This window comes from Scomber scombrus, chromosome 18 (genome assembly GCF_963691925.1).
Source record: "Scomber scombrus chromosome 18, fScoSco1.1, whole genome shotgun sequence".
Taxonomy (NCBI): domain Eukaryota; kingdom Metazoa; phylum Chordata; class Actinopteri; order Scombriformes; family Scombridae; genus Scomber; species Scomber scombrus.
In genome coordinates this window covers 14,556,489-14,579,863 of record NC_084987.1, presented here as the reverse complement: position 1 = coordinate 14,579,863, position 23,375 = coordinate 14,556,489, and the positions used below count along the sequence as shown (strand labels likewise).

Sequence of the window (23,375 nt, the reverse complement as noted above, 5' to 3'; positions counted from 1 at the left end):
TATTCTGTGTGTTTTCTTCTGTGGTTGCTAGGGACTCCCGGGTTGCCAGGAAGTAAGCATATGACTTCCGGTATCAACACAGCACAACACAAGCCCGATAAAAGGGCACTGGAAGATAATTAGGTAGAAAACTGTTTTTTATAAACAGAGGATTAGCCAGAACCTTGTCCCCTAAGTAGCTTATCCTCTTTTTTTATTAGCCGAGTGTTACGCTTCATATCATAGTTGCATATTTGAGCTATTATAGCGTTATAAGCTTAAAAACAAATGAACATTTAATGACCTCATCTACATCCGTGCTGACAACAGGTGAGAATATCGTTGTTTTTTTCATTTCAGCCCTGTTTCCATGTTCAAAATAAATTATAGCGTTTTCATTTTAATGCCACAGTTCCCACATTAGCCACTAGAGGGAAGCAATACACTTAATTCTGTATGTGTAACCCTTCAAGATTTGGAGGCGAGTGTGTTGCAGAAAACAGACTAAAGGATTCACGGCCTGTCAATTATAGCGCAAACAAAAACAGACAAATACATCATGTTACTGTTTCTGTGTGGAAATTGTGTTCTACAATCACCACACAATAAACTCTTGGGTTTTGTGATTTGATTTCAGCTTTTCTGTTAGGTTTCCTTGTCTGAAAGGGAGGGGACACTTGAACATGAACATTTTCTCAGTCTAAATCTACTTGCTTTGCCCTGATTACCACTACTGTAGATGCTTTTAATGGGGTCATTTGTATATTTTAATTTGATTTATTTTGATAAGTGACATTTGAAAACAGTTCAAATTCATGTGTAATCTAGGGGAAGGGCATGTTTCCCTATGATTGTACTTAATTTGTTAGACTTTCCAAATTGAAGTGTTGTTATGGTTATATTTCAAATTGATGGATACATGGCAACCACCATGATACAACATGAACATGTTGTGTATGTTTTCAGGAGTAGATTAAGAATTAATGTAATGCTTCTACAAAAGTGTTTGGTATCTTGTATTTTTGTTTTCATTAAAATGTAATTACATTGCTTATGTGCCAATGTAGATTCCTTCAGGAAAAAAAAACAAACTTATACAATTTATGATTATTATTATTGGCGCTAAATTAATGGTGTTAAGGACCACCCAAAACCAACTAAACACAAAAAACAAACAAAAAATAACAACACAGAAAACAAACAAATTACTGAATTGTAAATAGTCTTTTCCCTACAGATATTCAAAAACAAAAAGATGCATTTGTAGATGCAGACTGTCATCGTTGGCCATGATGATGTTATTCAGACAAAGTTCTTCAAAATTAAAATCTTTATTGGAATATATTCCAAAGCAGTTAAGTCATCTCATGACTGAACAAAAATAGCCATTTATCTTAAAAAAAAAAGTCCCAAGATGATTTCAAAATGCACTGAACAGCTTTTGACAAAATATACATCGCAGTTACTCACATCTCGCTGCAACTAATTGACTTGTTAATAAATAAGATTGTGAACAAAACAATTTCATACATAACATTTTAGACATCCCCATATTTGCAACCAAAATTGATGACTACACACACCCCCATTTTTTAAACAAATTGTGAAGACCTGTGCCACAAACATATCTGACAAGTTGTTGCAGTGCATCCTCTGACATTATCAACACCCCCCCCCCCTCGCCAAAAGAGAAAACCTGAAAAAAGCAAAACACAATGGGTAACCGCAGAAATAATAGTAGTAACACATTAATAATAATAATAATAATAATAATTATAATAATAATAATGACGGGATGATTTTTATAAAGCAACACTGATAAAGCAGATATTATAAAGGACCAACTATCAACAATGAAATATACAGATTACATTCCTTCAGGGTATCAGAATAGAGGGAGCCCATGTGAGGAGGACGTTTGTAACTGAGCTAGAGGGAGAAAGACCATCCCATTGGCTTGGAGTCCACTCTTGAAGCAGAAAAGAAAAATCCCACTCTTGTCTACAGGAGTAATTATATAAGTTACCTTTCAACATTGATTGGTAATTTGAGATCCAGGCAGAGAGGACACACCCTCACGTAAATCCATGATGCATGTTATACTTAAAAGTACGGTTCAGGAAGAGTCACATGCTAGAGTTAATCCTGGCGTCTATCCATAACCATACACGTATTTTGTCTATGTTGCTTAATTTACATAGTGAAGAACCTCCTATTACTCCAGTCACATAGAGCTCAGGTCAGTGGTTATATAGTGTTGCTGTGTAGTTAAAGGATGACTTGCATCGCGCCTCCGCTTGAAAAAACATTCAAAGCCTGTCCATAGGCAGCATGTTTAGTTTCAAAACAAAAAAAAGTATTATTTATGGCTATATGGATGTATGATGGCAAGCCTTGAATGTAGTGAACAGCAGTAGAAAGCCTTGCATGTCCAGTATGCACCAGCTGTGGGTCCTGCAGGCTGCCAAATCATTCAGTTTAAGTCATTTCAGAGACCTGACAGCAACAAAAGGGAGTGAAATGCCGGGACAGCTTCACAGGCAAAGGTGCAGTGGCTCTGATCCTGAAAATAGTAGTTCTAACAGGAAATCAAAGTAACAGATGATCAAGAACACAAAACCAAATCAGACTATATGAAGAAATGGTGGAGATGAGTCTAATCCCCCCTTTCAAGCGTCCACCTTCCTGTAGGAGTGGAAGGTGCTGAGAGTGGGGTGGATTTGTCCGTTCAGTGGAGTCTGGCGCCCCCCCATGGGCTGATTCAGTGCAAGAGGTGTCTTTCGAAAAAGGGACCTGGACTTTTAGCTTCTTCCGTGGTTCAATTCCTCTTCTGCGATCCTCAACATTCCCCCGTACAAACTTTCTTGTGATTCTTTCAATAATACAAAACACATGTCCATGATTCAGTCTGGCCACATTCCTTTAACAATCCACAACTTCTGTGTCTTCATGTCTTTCATACAAAAACGTCCACAACTTCTGCCGAGTCCCCTCCATTATTAACAATTAGGCGAGAGCTATGTACAGATAGGGTGATATGTCTGATATGAGTGTGTATAGTAGTGGTAGGTTCACTGAGGCCGAGGTTCTCCGTGGACTCTGAAGCGGTACAGGCAGGTGTACTCTGGATGACCCCAGTTAGATAGCACCCGCACCTCAATTATCTGGAAGGCCTTATCATTCTGCTCCTGAAAGAGAAGAGGGGAAATACTCAGCGCATGCTGGCAGACACTAAATTGATTTTAATTTATTGCAAGTAGGAAGTGCGACTTTAACACACTGATGTCTAAATTACCATAACAGGGAAGGTTTGCAGTGACTCCCCGTCTTCATTGTATTCGTATTGTCCCAGCAGCTTCCCTTCCTCTTGGTACTCATCATCTAGACCCTGTACACAAAGAAACATCAGTTAATTATAAATGCTTGCATGAGTTTACCAAGTGTCTGCTTTTGTGGCTTTATGTTATTATGTTTCTTACATAGACAGTGAAGTTACGTGGGGCACTAGTGATGTTTCCGGTTGGTGACAAGGCTTTGGGGATGTGCTCCACGCAGAAAGATGTGGGCCGGATCCTCAATGAAAGCCGGATCACCAAATAGCCCTGGGAGCCTTTGAATGCCCAGCAGTTACCCGGGTACACATCAGGCTGACGGAGAGGAAGCGTGGGAAATTTGTCATATTTACTCAACAACATCACCCCCTCATAATAGTATGTTTTCAATCATCAGTAAAATATTTCTTTGTTGGATATGCTCATAGTGAGGCTCACCTGGATGACAACACGTGGAGACTGGGAGAAGTACCAGAGTGGCAGGCCAAACAGACTCATGAGGGCTGTCTTGGTTTCATATGTCTCAGAGCAGCGGGTGCTGAGGATGCTGCCACCTACACACACACACACACACACACACACACACACACACACACACACACACACACACACACACACACACACACACACACACACACACACACACACACACACACACACACACACACACACACACACACACACACACACACACACACACACACACACACACACACGAAAACAAGAAACAGTTATTATACTAAAAATATAATTATAATTTCATGGCCCACAAATTAGTTATTCATATAAAATTAGGTTAAGGGGTTATCATGCTTCACAGCTGATGCCATGTGAGTGTATTAATTGTTCTACATTTGCAGGAGAATTTCGAAACATGAAACATTTTTGATTTTACACACTTATTTCAGTGTTTTTTTTAAATTTTTTTTATAAAAGTCATCTGTTAAAAGTTAAAGCACCACGTCCTTACAAAGATGCACAATTCTGGTGTGTTGTGTCTTTCGACCACTGGCTTCTCTGACTACTTAACCACAATCTGCATTGAAGTTTTCTCTTCACACATCAGTAGAGCTACTTGAGTCAAAGCAAATATTCCTTGTGTTCGCCCACTTGTCCTCATCATTTGGTCCTTCTTCTGTAGTGCTGTCTACACCACAATGTGCCTTTGTTTTAGTATAAAGAACACTTTATTCATGTCACTTTACAATTAAAATCCACTCTGTAAAAGGCATAAACTGTATAACCAAATCAATTTCATGACATATATATACTGTTGTGCCTTTTTTTTAACCAGTTATGTAGCTCAAGCCCAGTTTTCAGTTTTTTCGATTTTTGGGGCATTTTAGCTTTTCTTTTTTATTGTTAGTGTAAGTAAAGAAGGAGCAGCAAAGGTACCTGGTTCGAGTCAACCAAGGACATTTATATTGTGAGGTTATGCGTCTTAACCACTGAGTTACCAAGATGACCTGACGTTCATAACTACTATGAGAGATATCTCCCATGTAGGTCAGCAAACTGTTCAGTAACTGACTTGACAATGGAGCCTGAGCATTTGCTGTTAATACCCTGTTGTCTTTTAGCCTGGCTAATCTCTGCATGCTTATTACATAAGAGACAAAACGTAATGCACATTAGAGCACAGTACTAAGATATGGAACAGCTGGCTCACTAATCTCTAGCATCCATTAGATGGTTAACTACTGACTTACACTAAGGCCCAGGATGGACAGGCATTGTTGTCTTACCTCCAGACTCCAGGGCGTAATCCACTAGACCTGTTCGATCCTGGGAGTAGAGCTTCAAAGCATTCTGGACAATCAGCTTCACTTGCTGGAACACAAACACAAGAGTGAAAGATAAATAAAAGCCTCAAAACAACACTTTTAAAGAGCTCATCTTAGATTATGTGATTAAAATGAAAATCCACAGTGATGATGGTGATGATGATGTTGACAGCACATTCATTACCTCTTCTGTCAGTCCCTCAGTAGAGGCAGTGTGCTGGAGAGTCCCAGTTACTGTCTGAATGACTGTCTTGGCTTGGGACTCTGCTTCACTCAGAGTTTGGGCTCTGTTGACCTCTAGCTGCTGGGAAACGTTTCTCAGGATGCTCAGCTCCAGTGAGGCGAGTAAGGCCTGCAGGTCGGGCGTGCTCACGTAGCGCTGGGACAACCAGTAGATGAGAGACTCAGGCACCTCTCCCTGCTCCTCTGCCGACCCGCTGCTGCCGAAGAACAAAGCCTGCAACTCCTTACGTATCTGGGAGGACACCTGAGCTGATATCTGTGGAAGGCACACACACAAATATAATGAATACAGACAGAATACAGGAGCTGAATGTCAGGAAAATCTTTTATATTTTATGCAATATAATCACAAAGGATCAGATTAAAGTCAATATTTTACTTACCGTCTCCTGCAGTGAGTCCAGCTGCTCACACTTGCCCTTGCATCCTGCAACACCCTGCAGGTCCTGTCTGATTTTGCCCAGCTCCAAGTCAAGTCTCTGCACCTCTGCCAGCAGAGCATCATGATCCTCCTGCTTCACGCCCACACTGAGAGAAGGACAAAATCCTCATATCAGCTGCTATAATCTCTGCAAAGTTTCTTACAAAATTTGCATATCACATAGAAGAGAAAAAAAAGAGGCAAAATCAATCAGCATGTGGTTTTGGTACCTGACGGGAGCTGTGTCTGCTGCTGAAGTGACAACTTCTTTCTCCCATTTCTCTTTCTCGTGCTCATACTGCTGCTGCTTCTGTTGCACGTCCTACAACACACATGGGTAACCATTAGTAAATACAGATAAAGAAAATACCAAGTTGAAACAGACTTCCATAATTCTTAATTGTGAAATCTCCTTGATAACAAACAAACCAAGTCAATAACAACAGAGGACATACAAAGAGAAAACTCTTTTGGGCTGTCTTTTGAGCGTATCTGGGTATTCAATATTTTCAACACCATTGTCTCTATGGTTGCGTTGCATGTCTCATCGTGTTTTTTGTCATTTAATAATTAGACTCCATGCATTGTATACCTACCTGTTGTGTGTTTCTTGCTAATGTTTCAGCCTCAGTCTGTGCTTTTTCTTGGATTATTATATTTTGCTTGTTTTTATATTTTATCTAAGATTTGCTTTTGATAAAACATTTTGGCCGGTTTTAATGATTTATGTTTATCAGCCATTTCGACATTATACATTAACATCACTGCAAAAGTGCCAGTGTTATCAATGTGTGCTTAGCCTGTAAAAATAACTAACAAAAAGAAGAGCCATGTGTAATTTGTTCAAATGCATTCTGCAGTCAAGATTTTTAAGGCATTTTCTTGGTGGAAAAGCAGTGAGAGGATGTACCTCAGTCTTGGCAGCCAGAGTGTTGAGCAGCAATTCCAAATCGGCCAGCCGTGCTGTCTGACTCGTTTGGTGTAGTTTCTGCTGGTCTGCGTTCTGCACAGAGAAGAAAGAAGTAAGAAAGATTTAAACATTTTAAGAAAAAGATCACTATTGTAACTAAACACTTAAACTTTTAGGAACAACATGATCTCTTTACCTGTGCTCCCTCTTTCTTGTCCTGCTCCAGCTCTCCTCGCAGCACACTCAACCTCTGCTCTAGCAGTGAGGACACCCACAGTCCCAGGCTCTCCCTATCGGTCTGAGTGTGGAGCTGCTCCCTCAGCTTGCTGTAGAGACCCAACACATCTGTCTGATGCTGCTCCTGCTTCTGGTCACCCTGCTGTACTCGCTCCCACAGCAGGGCTAGTTGGCGCTCCACACGTTCAAGACGCTCCAAGTCCACACTTGAGACCACCACAGGGGGGATGATCGGCTGCAGAGAAGAATGAAGGAGTGAGTGGAGGGGAAGAGGACGGTATAACTGATACAGCATTACATATTTTTAAACTGTTTGTGTGCATTTGTGAGCACTGCAGTCATTAAAAAGTTGAAAACTGCAAGATACTTAACATAATAAGGTCATGCATACACACAGGCTCACAGTCACTCAGTGTTTTCCATTAACTGCTTCATGTCTGTATCTTACCGGTGCCTGTGAGACCGGGGTGGCTGGTGTATGCTCCACTGGAGTGTCTGTTGCAGGGACGGGGACAGAGGCAGGACCAGGAGCAGAGGCTGGTACCAAGTTATACAAGAGGGTGAAGGGAGACGTAGGACGCCACTCCGTTAGGTTTATAGCTGGGAGGTAGGCAAACAGGGCAGCAGTGGACGGACCCCACAACCATAAAGCTGCATATAGATGATAGAAAATGGGGGTTAAACTGCATTCAGCTGCTGGTACATCATTAATTACAAACTTGTGCATTTTCAATTACTTCAAGATCAAAAGCCTTTCAAATACACTGAATATGTCAGGCGGAATAGTGGGTAAATAAATGTGTTTGAGTTATGCTGTTGTCCAAGTATGTGAGAGTACGGCTGAGCCACAGAATGGAGTAGCTCACTAGAAGCCAAGAAAGACTGACCTGAATCTGGTACTGGATATGCAAAATACTCAAGGGATGCGTGCTGGTTAGGACATATACTGCCTCACTACAGACTGATTTTTCTCTCTCTGTGCCCACTAAATGGGTTACAACTGTGATAAAGGAAGGGTGAAGCGCACACTCTTATAAACTCACCTAAGATGAGCAAAAGGGGCAAAAGAAGCAGCAGGAGCTTCCAGAGTTTGGGAAGGCATCTGAAACAGAGTCAAACACAAGTTAGATGAATAAACAACTGTCAGGAGTACAAGTTCATTCAAATAGATCTTAAGGAAAGACCTGATGGACCTTAATTAATCCAAACTGTCAAAACTCAAAAGGAGAACATTTAAGGTGTCAGATAAAAATTTTAAATCTGAAAATGTAACTTTACTGGAAATATAAATATATATCCAAATATATTTTATAATAATTGTTTTATTCTTATTTAAATGTTTAAGACACTTTTTAGTGTCTTAAACATTTCTTCAACTGGTACTTGTATAAAAGTACCAGTTGTTTTTTCTTCAACAGCCAACTTATGTGGTACATTTGTATATTTTATAAGAATTGATTTATTCTTATTCAAATGTGTAAAATGCTTGTCTAAAACTAACACCCGTTTTTTCTTAAACAGCTAATTCAGTTGTAATTCAATATAACTGATTATATTTTGAAAACAATTAAGTGTGTGTAGCTGTTAAAACTGTTTAATTCTGTGCATTGTGGGTCTTACCGTGTCAGAAAGAAGACATTGAGGAGAGACATAAGAGACACCAGCTGGTACCATCCTTTTGCAAGAAACCACAGAAGACCGCTGCCTGCGTTCACTGGGCAGATTGGGGAATTTAAAAAAATACTGACCGTGAGTGACAACACAATCAGGCCATGTTAGCCAAGAAAGAAGCAGAGAGGACGCATTTTAAGATAATGAGAGAGAGAGAGAGCCACCAACCTGGGGCTGCCAGGATCATCCAGAGCAGCGAGAGCAGCCTCTGTGTTGCTGCCCCGACCCCTGATCCCACTGCTTTGCCTGCTCTCACCACACAGTATCCTGGCTGGAGGAGGCAATAACCTGGAAGACCAAAGAATAAACTCATTAATTACAGCAAAATATAACTATAACAACAAACAAATGGGGTATAGACTTATCAGAGCTAAACGTCATTTCAACTTAAGAGAAGGGCTGGTTAACCTGTGTAAGCTAGGAGGCTCCACAGCGCCCCCACCAGGCCCCGAGGCCTGGAGGACTGTGAGATGAGGACGGTGTGTGTCTCAGAGTAGTGCTTCCCTTTACAGTCATCACCTGTGTCAACCCAAATGATGGCAGGCAAACAGAAAACAAAAAAAGATGTGTGAATGAACACATTATGATGGATTGCAAGCATAAAAATAAAAGGAATAATTCTGCAAATAATCAATGCAAAGGAAGTTTTAAAAAGCATAAAATGAATTTGTAATAACAAGTTATGTTTATTAAAAAAAGAAAATACAAGGGCCACTTGCATTCATATTGCATAGTCTGCAATATGTGTGATGACAACATGCAAAGCTAAATGTGTGACAACACCTGATCAAACTCCCAACGCATCATTGAACAACCAAATCTCCTAATTGACAAAAGCATTTATTGCCCTATTACTTCACTGTCTCATTTCATATGTGGCATTGGCTTTGCTAAAAGGAGGGACAACTGGACTTCACAATAAGAAGCCAATATGAAGCTTACGTCTTTTCTAACAACTAAAAAACTTTATCGTTGTCAACTGAATGGTATTTCATGGCTCTGTTTATTCATTGAGTCTGATATTTTCTGTTATTTCATTGTTTTATTTTCAGCTTTTCATATTTCCACAATATAAGCTGGCACCTACTTACACAAATTGGCTCACTTCTGCTTATCTGCTTTGATGTAAAATAAAAACTAGAAGTAGAATAAAAACTAGCTGACTGTTAATGTCTAGCAGTGATCATCATGAATGAAAAGTGTCATGTTGAAGTGGTGTTTTAAAACAGGGTTGTGCGACAGACTTGCGTGAAAAAGAAGCATCTGCGGGTCACAGCGGTCAACAGGCTGCTGACTAGCTAAAGCAGTTCACACAACCTCTGCTCGCTGATGCTAACATAGGTCACGCATATTATTAACTCTGCCAATCACAGCAACAACAAGAAAAGCATAGCGAAAAAGAGAAGTGTGTGTGTGTGTGTCTGCTTACACAGGGAACCATTGAGATTAAGATGTGATGCGTCTTCAGTCACCAGATCCTTCACATTCATGCTTCCACAGAAACTTGAGTGAGCTGCAACATACATACAACACATTTTTATTTACTTAACTTAAAACATGTTGCAATGCGAAAACCAGGGCGAAGTGCATGATGGATGAAGAGTAAGTGCACGTCACAAATGTGATGGCAGAAGAATTCTGTCTTTATGAGGAACACAAGAATAGAGGTGCAAGAAAAAAGTTAGATGAAACTGTTAGAAACAAGAAAAACAAAAAGTAGTGACACCCGTCCTCCAGAGTAAGAATAAGAGTTGATTAAACTCTTCTGTAGCTGTGAAAAGAGCACATTTATGTCAGCAGTATACCAGAAATAAAACTATCCATGTACACATATCTCTTACTCGTACTGTGCAGGGTGCAAGAAAAAAAACCCTTTTTGTTCATTTACTAACCACACACCACATCTTAGGAGACTGAAAAATTGCAGAGTGGTTGATGAGGCAGGAGTGTCTTTTCAGTTCTGCTTGAATGGTCATTTAAGTGCACATATTCTCTCACGACCTCATGTGAACTAAGAGACTTCCATTAAAAATGCAACTTATGTGAAGGTCGTGTCCAAATTCAGGCAATAGTTTTTAAAGGGGGGGTACAATGTTAATTTTATTTCTAGTATACTTCCTCATTTAGAAATAGAAAGCAACAGCGTGAAAGTAACAGGTGGATGATGAGACAGAGACAGAGATGATGAAGAGAATGTGCAAAGTCAATCCCACTTTAAAAGAAAGTTAGACAATTTTACATATTCATCCTAATGCAAGGCTTCTTTCTCCTTAAACCAGAAAGGAAAGAAGCATGAAGAGAAAGTTTATTAATAGAAGAGGTCAGTGAGGTCAGGAGCTGTGACCCTCGACCTTTTCAGTATCAGGGGAGGGTACCTTGTCCTTCATAGCCATTGGCCCTGCAGCCCATCATTCTGTGGAGAGTGGTCTGCTTAAACAGCCACAGTTGGGACAAACTGGAGGACACTGCTTGTCTCATCGAGTCCGAAAACGACGCAAGGACACCTGGTGACACACCCATCCCAAACACTCACTGTTAGTCAAAACGCACTCTTGAACCACTGATTAAGACATGAAAAAAGTACAAACTAAAAATAAAAGATGGGATGAAGAGTAGGTGAAGAGGATGAGAGAAAAATCCCCTGAAGAAACCCCATTAAGGAAAAGGTCAGAGATGTATGCACGGCCTGATACGAGGAAACATAATAAGTAGAGCCCGACTGATATATCAGTCAGCTGATCAATAACTGATATATTGGTATTTGCATATATGTTGTCAGATATGCGCAGATTTTTTTTTATTATTCTTTAAAATTATATATGCAACATTTTACATACATTTGATCCTTTTCCTTATTTCAAGTTTAATATATATGCTCCACTTATATATAAGATCATCGGCCAATACATTGATATCAGAATTTTTTTACTCCCTAATATCAGTATTGTCCCCAAAAACCCAGCATCAGTTGGGCCCTAGTAATAAGGTTACTTATAAAATAGCAGGAGACCATGACTCAGCCAGAAACATTAAGTGGTGAATAGAGGCCTGAAAGGAACAGGGGTGGAGATTTCAAAAGTGCTGCAATAAAGAGTCTAAATCTGTTATCACTTTTAAAAGTCATATACGTGAGAATCTCACTCTGAACTGAGCAACCAGTACATGTCACCCCAAAAGACAAAAGACAGAAAAAAGAGAATGATGGGTAATGGATGAAGAGCACCTCTTGTTGAATACCTTTTCCTGGTGGGCTCTTGGCCCTTGAACCCAGCCAAAGCACATTGCTGAAGAGCAGGGTGACTAGGGACACTATGGGGGCCAGGGCTCGTTTGCTGTAGCGTATACACGTATTAGACACTGACGTCAGGACACCTGGAGAGAAACACCACAACTCATTATATTCTCATAATCATAATCTTATAAAGGCATGGAGATACTCGCATTTCACCTTCCTGTTCCAATATTCTCAACATTTAGACGTACAAATGTGTGGGAGGAACAGCGGTCTGCAGTTCAAATATGGCAACTCCAGAGTTTCTCACCTGTTTTATTCCTCCGACTCCTGTCCCTGTAGTATATGCTGGTGAAAGGTGACGATGAGAGGGAGAAAGCATCGGTGGAAGCTTCTGCTGCCTGAGAACATGATGATGATGAAGAGCGTGTGGTAAGGGACTCTGTCCTATGAGAGTGTAAAGAGCAGTCTTTACAGATGTAGCCATTGGCGAGCGTGGTGTGGGACTTTGATGCGCTGGCACTGACGTCACCATTAACACTTGATGAACTGTGGTCAGCGATGCTTCCTGAAAGAGAATACCATGTGCACAGATAATTATCATTGACGTGACTTCAAACACACAGGGAAATGGTTAAATTGATCAAATATGAATGCATTATTGACATTTTTGAAAAGTATATTTGTAGTAAATATCCAACAGATACGACCCAGATGTCGTTATTTTACATCATACATCTATGTCTAAGCAGCAGAAATCTTACTTTAAACTTTAGACTACAATAAGGTCATTCAGTTATATATCTTGCATGGTGGAATTACTTTAAATGATGCTCATATAACTTTTACATTTTTCAAAAGCATAATTTGTCATTTGTGATGGAATACATTTTCAACAACTGACCCCGGTGTCCATCCACAGAAGTAGTGGTGGTGGTGGTTGTTGTAATGATGGTGCGTTGTCTCAGGCTGGACTGGTCCAGGATGGGGGTGAGCAGTGAGGCATCAGACACAGTGTGGCTTTGCTGAATGCTGCTGCTGTTATTAATCGGGGTACTAGCAGCAGAGAAGGAGAGGGTTTTCCTCGGTGTGGCGGCTTGGCTCAAGGCTAAAGACAGGGAGCCGGAACTGGACTGCTGCTTTCTGCTCCGTTGCGTCCTGGGAGAGCACAGATAGGAAACATAAAGAGGAGTTACTTTGGTTGTGTGTGTCAAGATGAGACACCATCAGAAAGATTCACAGCATCAAACATTTACGGATACTCTGTGAAGCTGACGTGTGTTTCCATTGCTAGTCTCACCGTGTTTCTTTCCTGGTGCTGGTGTAGCTGCTGTTGCTGTGGTTCTGGGTGTAATCAGCCAGGCTCTCGTTGCCATAGTGACCAGCACTGGTCTGCAGACGCAGGCTCCGCCGTGACATCCTGGGCGACTCGTACACAGGAGCAATCTGGTGCTCCTTTTCAAAGTCTAACGCTGCTGTTGAGTAACTGGAGCTGAGAGAGAACGATAGGAGAGTGGAACAAAAAGAGTGGGAAAAGAAAGCGGTTAATAAAAGGAGGTATTGCATAACAGATAACCACAGCGCGGGAACTTTCTTACGTCCACTACATAAAAATAAAAATAAAAACAGTTCAATAAAAGCAGAAAGCAACCTCAAATCAAAACTGTACAACAACATCCTGCACTGTTTCCTAATGTGTGTGTATCATTTTCAACATGTCAACTTCAGAGAGATTTTCTTTTTTCCAACAATAAAAAACAATACAAAACAAAACACGGGGACAGAGAGTCCATTTGACAGAATTAACTGTGATGCTGTTGTTCCCTGCAACTGGCGATGGGCCTGACAGGAAGTGACTCACTCACAAGGGAGAGAGAAAACAAGACAAAAGAATAGGCTCAGTGTGTTTTTGAAAGCCAAATTAGAAAAACTACCCAAATAAACTTCCAAGAGTATGCAAGTAGACTGAAAAGCATATTCTACTCCACTCGCTGCAATCTACAGCCAGCAGTAAGTTGAAACACACCATGAACGTTGTAAATTTTGACTTTGCCATGCGTTGTGCAGCTGTGACTCACTGGGCCACACCCACCTGGCACGCTACTGTAGGCAAACAGAGCCAGGCCAACATCCAGCCATGACTAATAGGCAACAGGGCAGCAGTTGTAAGATCCACTAGAACCATTATAAAAACTAGTCCTGTACCTGACTTAGAGTTTCAACAAAACTAAACTTTAAAATAAATTCACGGCACTGCCCACTATGAAATAATCAACAGGACAGGCCTACTTCTTAAATTATCTTTAAACATCAAAACTAATACATAAATAAACATGAATAAATTAACAAATTAAATCTAAGATTGGAACATAAAATAAATTAAGTGTAAACAAATGTTATCCCTGTGCATTTTTATAAGCTCCTGTTTTATCCTATTATTGTCATGCACACTAATCACACATCCACCAGTAACCACTAGTTTACTCATTCAGCTGCAATTTTGTACAATCAGTTATGATTTGACAAGCTGAACCTAAGTGACCTAACCACGCTGTACTTTTCTGCAGGCTGTGTGCACTCCCCAGCATGTGGTTCAACTAGGTCAGGCAGAATAACTCCTAGACTCACAGACGTGCAGGCGAGCGCAAATAAAGAGGGGGGGCAAAGCACTTTATCTGTCACTAGAGGACAGGGAATAAACTTCCTGTTAGACGTTTGAGAAGGAGGAACCTTTCCTGTGTAAACAAGACTAATTTGCTTTAAGGAACAAGCACACAGTCCCTGTCAGTGGTCCTTGCTCACAGCACTCAGGACAAACTGCAGACTGAGCAGTCACAGTCGCAGTCATATATACAAGCATGTGTACATCTGTATGTACTGTGCATGTTGCTCTCTGGGCCTCCCTCTGTTTCTAAACCCTGAGGATTACACATTCCCACCAAGAGCCAATTATGTGCTTTTCGACCTCACTCTGCATCCTGCCTTCTGCTCTAACTGACTCTCCATAGATCACATGACCAGAGCAGCACCCTTACATGTACAGTATATCTTGTTGGTCTCAAACTGACCAAAGTGTGCCTTTTCACTTAAAAAGCAATATTATTCTGCTAGTCTTCACACTAATAGACTATTATCAGTTTTACTTATTACACATCCCTCTACTGAAGTCTGTAACATCGAGGAGTGTTCCAATGTGTGTCAGAAAATCAATACAAAAATCAGAGATATGACTACAGCGATTTAAAACCACACATCCAAACTAAATTAAACTTGTGCTTGGAGTGTGTCTTTGTGTCACACACACCCCTGTGAGTTATTGGGAAAAACAAATCTCACAAAAGAGGAATGCAAACACACAGCAGTAACATATGATATATGGAGGCCACCACCAAGCTCGCTAAATCATTAAGGGTCGTGGAATGTGGAAGTATGAAAGCAGCACTCGCATTGCTGTTACCTGCAGGTGAAAGTAACATTTGCAATAACAACTCATGCTACTTCCAAGGAGATATGTTTAATCAGATGTGTTCTATGTACTCAGTGTTATCAACGTTTTTAAACACATTGCATTTGTGTATCGAACAAAGATTCGGGACATCAAGGACTTGAAGCAAAAGATCACTGATGCCATTGCCACCATTGATGAGGCTATGCTACAGCGAACATGGCAAGAAATCGAGTACTGTCTTGATGTGCTTCGTGCAACTAATGGTGCCCATATAGAGGTGTATTAAATGACTACATTTCAACAGATTTGTCTATTCATTTGCTTTTGTAATAAATGTGTTAAATTGTAGGAGACTTTTTGGACACCCTGTACTATGTGCCGCTATCAAACTGTAGCTCATGTATCTCTATGTTACATGCTGGAGAGGGACAGTTACTGCCAGTAATACCAGCACAAGAGGCCATACAAGTACAGTTGAGCAGAGCGGTAAGTCAGACTGTAGTAACAAAGTCAGCAGAGTAGAGAACTTGGTTGACACAGACTAAGCAGAGGAGTGAGATAACACGGTGTACCTAAACAAAGGATGTCAATAGAACAAACAGCTTTCCATCACATCCAGCCTGCAGTGAGTGCACTACCCACAAATATCTTATTGACAAACCTCACAGTTGCATTAGTAAGCCAATAAAGCTTGCTGTCATGTTACATCCTGAGCCAAAAACAGCTTCCTTCATAATGGCAAGCTTTCACATGTAGCAAACATAAGCAAACATGCAAAAAGTTTATCATAGCAGAAGACAATAATCCTGAATTTACTGGTAATGACACTGACTGACAGCCCGGGGCAGTGATGCCCTTTGGGGCAGGGCATGGCAGGGTGTGTATGAGAACTGACTTGCTTGCCTGTTTAGTCTACCAGGTTTAATCATTAATGTATCCTTCTGCTTTACCTGGAAACTCATGAACAGAGTGAGAATGATGGGAAGTTCTTTATTTGAACTGCACAGCAGGTAATGACCTATCTGGACTGTACAAAATAAAAGTGTGCTTCGCTGACAAACATAACCTCCTTTAACAAACTAAAATAATGTTTGAAAACTAGCAGCTGTTCAGATAGCAGCCTGTTTAAACAGATGCTGTACAACTGTCTTTAATTAGTTTGCAAACCTTTAAATTTTTCTGGGTATCCAAATTAATCTGTGTTTCTCTTTTTTCCCCGATGGCCCCTACAGCCCACAACAGTGATATAAATAAAGATGTGAGTGAGCGAGTGAGTGAAGACACAGATGAAGAGACAGACATACAGTATAGAGAAAGAGGACAATTCCATCCTGATATTCAGCTTCCTAGAATCTCTCCTTACATAACACCAAGCTTTGATACTCTTCCCACACTCAGTAGGCACAGCCGGCTTTCTTACAACACACAACTACACAAAGAATCAGTTAAGAGAGGATTCTTGTTTTTAGTATTTTCAGTTTTGCTTTTTAGTATTTCACAAATATTCATATGCAAAGTGACGCAGAATGAAGAAGCAGGAAGCAGGTTCAAGGTTGATGTGAATCAGGACAATGTCAGATTAAGGGTTATCATAATCATGGATGTATGAAGAGAACTGGATTCAGCGTTGGAGGCGGGGTCCTGATCATTCCTATGAAAGCTGCTCAGTGGCCCATGAAGCCAAAAAAGTTCCTCCTCTTACGCATCATTGGGTCCATAAAGCAAGCACACTAGCGACTTCAGCTCGCCAAGCTGGCTACTTCCAGTTTAGCCCTCTGGCTAACCTTAATGAGGACTAAATGTAATCATGCAGATATTTTGGACTTTTGAAATGTGATCGATTAAACAGATCAAATTCTGATAGTAAAACGAGTCATTTCACGGAGATTGTGATGCTGATTTACAGATGTCTAAATGTAAGTTTTTGGGGAAAAACTCTTTTTGGGCATCACATGACATTGTACACTGTTTGGCCACTATGTCAAATTGGCGCTCTTCCTGGGGGCTTGATCGTGATATACGACCGACAATACAGCCAGTTACTGTTTTCCAAGAGAGCTGATCAAACATCACAAAACTACTTATAATATAAAAAGCTGAAACAATTAGTCAACTAAACAATTGTGTTTGTTTTCTTACTCTTCTATGAGTGAATACATTTGGGTTTTTGACTCAATTTGGGCTCTTGGGGTTTGTGATAGACATCTTTCACAAACGAAATGACCAATTAATTAATCCAGAAAGTAACCAGCAGATTGATTATGAGTGAAAATAGCCAGTATTAGGATATGAACCATGAGTGGCTTAGGAAAACTTTACATTTACAATCTGAACTTCAACTTTAAAACCTCATACCCCTGACCACGTTTAAAGCATTAGTTAAACTTCTGGAGTCCAGGCTGTCTGTGTGCAAGGGTTTTATATGAGAAATTTTAATGCAGCTAATTTATGTGTTGTCTGATTCTTTTACTGTTACTGTGTTGCTGCTGTCTTGGCCAGGTCTCCCTAGTAAAAGAGATCAATGATCTTAGTGGGACTAACCTGGTTAAATAAAGGCTAAATAAAAATAAATAAAACATTACTTCAGGTGCACAAGTTCAATCTGAATGGAGTCAAATCTTTCAGCCAGCCTCCGGATGACGTGAGTTCATCTAAAGCTATTCATCCAGGTGTAAATGTGAGGTGATCCATGTGTTTGTATCACTGAGAAAGAAATCTGCCCATGGGGTGGAAGCACCAAGACTACTGTCTACCGTTTACCGGCTCGTATAGATAACATACCCTGGAGACAAGAGGAAAGTCAATTTTTCACAGCAGTGTGAGCTTCACAACGGCTGCCAAAAATGACTGCAGCAAAACCTGCTTGTCATCTTTTTTTCCCCCAGAAAACCGCAAAATAAATCCCTCTATGATAAAGAAAATGTAACTCCAGTAACTTCACTTCTGGTGAGTGTACACCTCCAGTACAACGTTTGGTTTGTTGCCACTGAAGGAACTAACCACCCACTCATCTACAGTCTGCTTTGCATATTGTATGCAAAAAATGAGATTCTATCACTAAGTATACTGATTGCACACAATGAAACATCATGTAAGCATCAGGTTCACATGAAAGGGCTGTGATCTGGTTGTTTATAACCTACACCGAGACATGGCTTACATCTTGACATTTGGATTCAAAGATAGATTTCAGTTTGGTTTGCCGCAGTACCCCGAAAGACGTATGTAAATATCATAAAAACACAAAGAATTGTTTTTAAAATGGAATAAATGTTTGTATAAAATAAAACAAATAAAAACACCCATAAAAATAATTCAAATTTTCAAAAATATCAAACAATTGATTTCTTCTATTTGCTAGAGAACAAAACACGGTCAACATGAATAAGATTGCTTTTCTGTGTAATGCCCCACTAGCCTATTGGTTAACACATAGATGCAACATTTGTTGCATGCCATACTTCAACCTTGGTTCCTTGTCTCTTTGCACTTTCAATTGTTGAAGAAGAAAAAAACCCCAGCAGAAAAAGCTAATTATATTACAAGCATAGAAATGTATCTTATAATAGAACCTCATATGAAGTTCTTGGATGCAAGTGAACTGTAGTGAGCTCAAACAATCATACTCTTGCCCCTAAAACTCGTGACAAAAAGCACTGGTTAACATTTGTGGTCTCTCACCCACATACACACACCTCAGAAAGAGATTATAGAAACCACGTGGATTGTAAATCTCAGCTTCAAAACCTCAAGTGTGGCTACAAAGGTTCGCCAAGAATCTTGCAAGACAGCCTTTACACTCACACCAGTCAGAAAACAGAAACATTTTTATAAAGAAGAGGGGGCAGGCTGTCCCCAATGAAACTCTTAGGAGGAGCAAAAAGTGCCAATCAATGCTAATAAAACAACATTTGTTAACAATTGTTAGCCAACGTATTCTGCTTGACTAAAGTTAGGCTTACCACAGATTCGTATTACTGTGTCACTTACATGCAACTAAATTTTAAGCTTGCGAAATGTGAACAGCCTGTTCATGACATTTTCAACAGCAATTTTGCAACTGCCATCTCCTGATGGGGAATTAGTTTGGTTGGCTCTGTAATCTAATCACAACAACACAAATTAGCTTTCCTCCCTCGTCTCTAATACACAGCAGACAATGCGATAAATGAGACTGTGCAAGCACAAACAGATTTACAGCAACTACACTGAATCTACACGGATCAGATCAGTGCCAACAACTAATAATTAGAGATTTGAGATGTTCCAGTTTGGCTGAAGTATGACTAGGCTATTTGTCTCATATTCCCAACCATTTATTTAGAACCCCTCCCTACAACACTGTGAGGCCACATTGTGTTTACTGAAATTACACTGCACTCGATATTTTCACTAAAATTCAATCCTTGTGAAAAATACCACATCTGAACATGTAACACAATCTGCCTCCCTGTTTCCTAAAATTGTTACAGAGTGGAGAAAGTCTTCTATCCCCCAGAGGTGCTGAGACCTATATTTACCAGAGGCCAGGAACTGGGAGTCTAGGACTGAGCGGAGATCCTTCAAATTTCCATCTGACTATCTCTGGGTGGTTAGAATTTGGCACTGATTAGGATCGTTCCAGCCCACCCTCATTTTCCCTCCCACAGACAGCACTTTCCTTCTGCCCCGCTCTCTCTCAGTGGTGTCCTTCGCTCTCCACGTTATAGCACTATAGTGTGTGGTTTCATGTTGCCATGGTTGCTATGGAGACTACTCTAAACAGCTCCATGCTCGATAGAGACTGTGATCAGTGGCAGTAGCTGGACATACACTACTGCCATTGCCTTTTTATCTTAGTAAGAAGAGCTTGAAAAGCAGTTAGAGTTATAGAAATATTTGTGTCTGTGACTTTAACCCACAAGTAATAACTATGGCACAGTCTGACTCTAAAATCCAGCTGCCGTCATATGCATGTACTGAAATACACTCAGACCAGATGTCAAAACAACTGCGACAACGTGAACAACAACAACTGTCCAACTGACTATCAGCACACACAGCTACATACTGCTTTGGTTGTGTCCCTGAACCGTGTCTTGCAGAGTGTGGCTCGCATTTACAAATGTGAACGCACCAACTATATTTCATACGCTCTCTCAAAATTGTGTCAAAAAGAACAACAACTTTAAACAGATCTAATAAAATTACAGTCTGAACCAGTTTTAATGTTGAAGAAAATGTAACACCTGGGTTTTGTTTGCATTTCAACAAAGGTTGGGAGGTAATGTTTATACATTTTCTACATCTTATCCCTCATCTAATTTTCTTCCTTTTTTATATTCTGAGTTATCTACAGACAGCCTCATATCAGACGAACTGCATCACTACTGCCATAATTCATCTACTGCTTGTGGGAGAATTTCAACCAGAGGCCCCACTGACCCACTTCCAGCATCATAAAATATGAAGGATCTTTGCAAATCAATACACAGCACGCACACACATGCTTTCAGTGAGGACATGGGCGTAGCCAGTTAGTTTTAGTGATACAAGTAAGAGCTGAACCACAAAGGGTAAAGACCCACTGTACCACTTCCTGTATAAATGCAAATCACATGGCGTCATAGTGAGACTTTAAATTCTAGTGTGAACTAAAAATTATTCTACTATAGTATTTCCGTTGCACTGCAGCACACCTCTGCTGTTTTCACTATGAAGTTGAGTACAGTTATAAATCACGTAGAACAAAGGATAGAAAAAAATCAGTTACTAAATAGTTTTTATAGTATAGTATTTAACAGTAGGCAACTAATTGATTAATCAACTAATGGTTGCAGTTCTAAATATGTTGGTTTTGGTTGAATCAGGCCAGTAAAAGCCTCCTGGGTGGCTCGATAGTTTTTTTGCAAATTTCCCCATTGTGGGACTAATAAAGGAATATCTTGTCTTAATAAAGTAGAGTGAGAGCAGGTGTGAAGCAGTAAAAGTGCAATGAAACCTCCCAATTCACTAATAAAGACCTCGTAAAGTTATAAATCTGTTAATCCAAGTGTTTCTTCACTGCATGTACAATATTAATTAGATTAACAAAAGGTTGAAATGGTCTCCCTGGTATGTGAGGGGCTCCAAAGAGCTCTGAGAGGTGATGGAAACAGAATGTGATTGGCTGGCCGCCCCTCTCTCTTTCTTCCGGACCATTCAATGCAGCAAACTTGTCACTGCTCTTTTGAGTTTTGACAACAGATGGGCCAACCGTTTTTGTCACCTGACTCCGTCTGCCTCCACACTGCTCTCTTGTAGTGACTATACTGCACATGCAGTACACAGACACCCTGAAAAGTCCCAACACAATCAGCTGTCAGACTCTCATGAGTTCATATTTATGAACTTTGGACAGCTCACAAATATAACACTGACTGTCAGGCTGCCCTAATGTACACTATGATAAAGACATGTAATGCTCTTCAGTTGACTGATTAATATTTCACTAAGTTTGCTTCTCAGGAGAACTGAGGATCAATGGCCTCTCAGCTACAGTAGACAGGCTAATAAAAACTACAGATCTCTCAACTCGCTAGTGAAGAAGCGTAAACTATTAGTGTAATCCTGGGATCAGGGCCACGGTTGTGACTGTGAGGTTCATTAATAGCTTCTCAGCTGACTGCATTCAAAGGAACACGATTAGCTGGTTCCAGCCTTTCAGTCTACCTGGCTGATTCCAGTGTAGTGTCAAACAAGCTTTTGTACATTCATCTTGGTTTGCCTGAGTCCACAGTGTGACTCGTGAGACTTGTTACAAAGGCGGGACTTTACCTTGCTGGAATGCACTTCATGTACTACAAAGCTGAAGTGAAATTAGGAGGATGTCGAGGGAGCTCTTTATCTTTTATTGTTTATTGGATTTCATGTCATGACACAACATCAAATGTTACTACATTACCTGCTAACCTACATCTCCACATTAAAAAACACCCAAAATCCCCACTGCAGGTTAATTCCCACAACCTATAAAAATGTAAAGGATGGTAGCCTGAACTTGCCAGACACAGACACAGCTGTAAACCTAATGAGTAGCCCTTGTTCAAACTTGATTTTAGACACTTTCATACTTTCACTGAAAAAATGGGAGGCCCCTGCTTCTAAATGTCATGTGTTAACTCCCTTTCCTTAAAGTCAGAAAGATAGCTAAGGTGAAAGGTGCCATTTAACTTCATGGCCTACATACACACAAATGCCTTTCTGTGTTGTGAGACTTGCCAACATCAGGGGTGACAGCGCTTAAGACAACAACATTCCCCTACATGCACAAACCTTCCTGGTAAAGTGTCACCACACCTATGCTAGGAGATATGATGAGGAGCATGACGAACAATGTATGGATAAGGAGAACGATGGGAGAGGCTGGTGTTACAGGAATGGTATGTACTGGCTGTGCAGTTTTTAATGTCTAAAATAAGAATTGTGCATGAAGCTGGCTAGTTGACTTGATTCTCCAGTATAAGATTAGTACGTTTAGAAAAATCTCTGGACCCGCTGTTTTTATTCTGTGCAAGACTCCTCGATTCCCCACTAAACATACAATCACACATCAACTGAATCATGAGGCTGAGTCATCAAAACCACAACCACATAATTTTTTTGGACAAGCCAATAACTTATTTTAAAAAGTACTCTGGAAGTTTAAAAAAAAATGTGGCAAAAGTGCATACATTTTTAATAATTTTACCTTGTAATCATGTTTCTGATCTAACTGGGAAACTAATAATCTCCATGATCACATTGAAAAACCACTTGGCTATCAAAGCAAGCTGAATTGTAAAAGCAATATACAGGGGGATGTAGAGGCACAGAATCAGTACACAAATAATGAATGTAAAACAACCTCTAGGATAGTCTGATAGCCTACAAACTTTTCATTATGTAACACTGATAATTTCATCAGTAAACTGATAACAGTTATGAAAATATTATGTTTGATAGTGCTCAATAGCTTACTTAAACACTGCACTTGTGAAACCTTAAAACTAATTAAAATGCAGCAGCAAGATCTCAAGGACAATGTTTTTCATTCTAAATTCATTTCTAAGTTGCCTAGAGTCACATATGACAGGCAGTGAGTAACTGACATGCCGCAGG

At 40.2% G+C, this 23,375-nt stretch overlaps 1 protein-coding gene across 5 annotated transcripts in view; it reads right to left on the bottom strand.

The window, feature by feature from the left end:
* Positions 1–1,297: 1,297 nt before the first annotated feature.
* sun1b (Sad1 and UNC84 domain containing 1b) overlaps positions 1,298–23,375 on the bottom strand; it is a 28,433-nt gene continuing 6,355 nt past the window's right edge. For 3 of the 5 annotated variants that reach the window (XM_062438215.1, XM_062438214.1, XM_062438212.1), the window contains 21 exons: positions 13,110–13,301; positions 12,714–12,967; positions 12,120–12,377; positions 11,815–11,949; positions 10,953–11,081; positions 10,007–10,090; positions 8,986–9,096; positions 8,746–8,865; positions 8,527–8,620; positions 7,950–8,008; positions 7,355–7,557; positions 6,866–7,141; positions 6,670–6,762; positions 5,990–6,081; positions 5,722–5,866; positions 5,280–5,594; positions 5,057–5,141; positions 3,750–3,865; positions 3,459–3,626; positions 3,275–3,367; positions 1,298–3,167 (listed from right to left, as the gene is read on the bottom strand). In XM_062438215.1, coding sequence (XP_062294199.1) covers positions 3,051–3,167; positions 3,275–3,367; positions 3,459–3,626; positions 3,750–3,865; positions 5,057–5,141; positions 5,280–5,594; positions 5,722–5,866; positions 5,990–6,081; positions 6,670–6,762; positions 6,866–7,141; positions 7,355–7,557; positions 7,950–8,008; positions 8,527–8,620; positions 8,746–8,865; positions 8,986–9,096; positions 10,007–10,090; positions 10,953–11,081; positions 11,815–11,949; positions 12,120–12,377; positions 12,714–12,967; positions 13,110–13,228 — 3,066 coding nt within the window. In that variant the 5' untranslated portion in view covers positions 13,229–13,301 and the 3' untranslated portion in view covers positions 1,298–3,050. The remainder of the gene's footprint in view (positions 3,168–3,274; positions 3,368–3,458; positions 3,627–3,749; positions 3,866–5,056; positions 5,142–5,279; positions 5,595–5,721; positions 5,867–5,989; positions 6,082–6,669; positions 6,763–6,865; positions 7,142–7,354; positions 7,558–7,949; positions 8,009–8,526; positions 8,621–8,745; positions 8,866–8,985; positions 9,097–10,006; positions 10,091–10,952; positions 11,082–11,814; positions 11,950–12,119; positions 12,378–12,713; positions 12,968–13,109; positions 13,302–23,375) is intronic. The other 2 variants (XM_062438216.1, XM_062438213.1) reach the window with 1 other exon arrangement.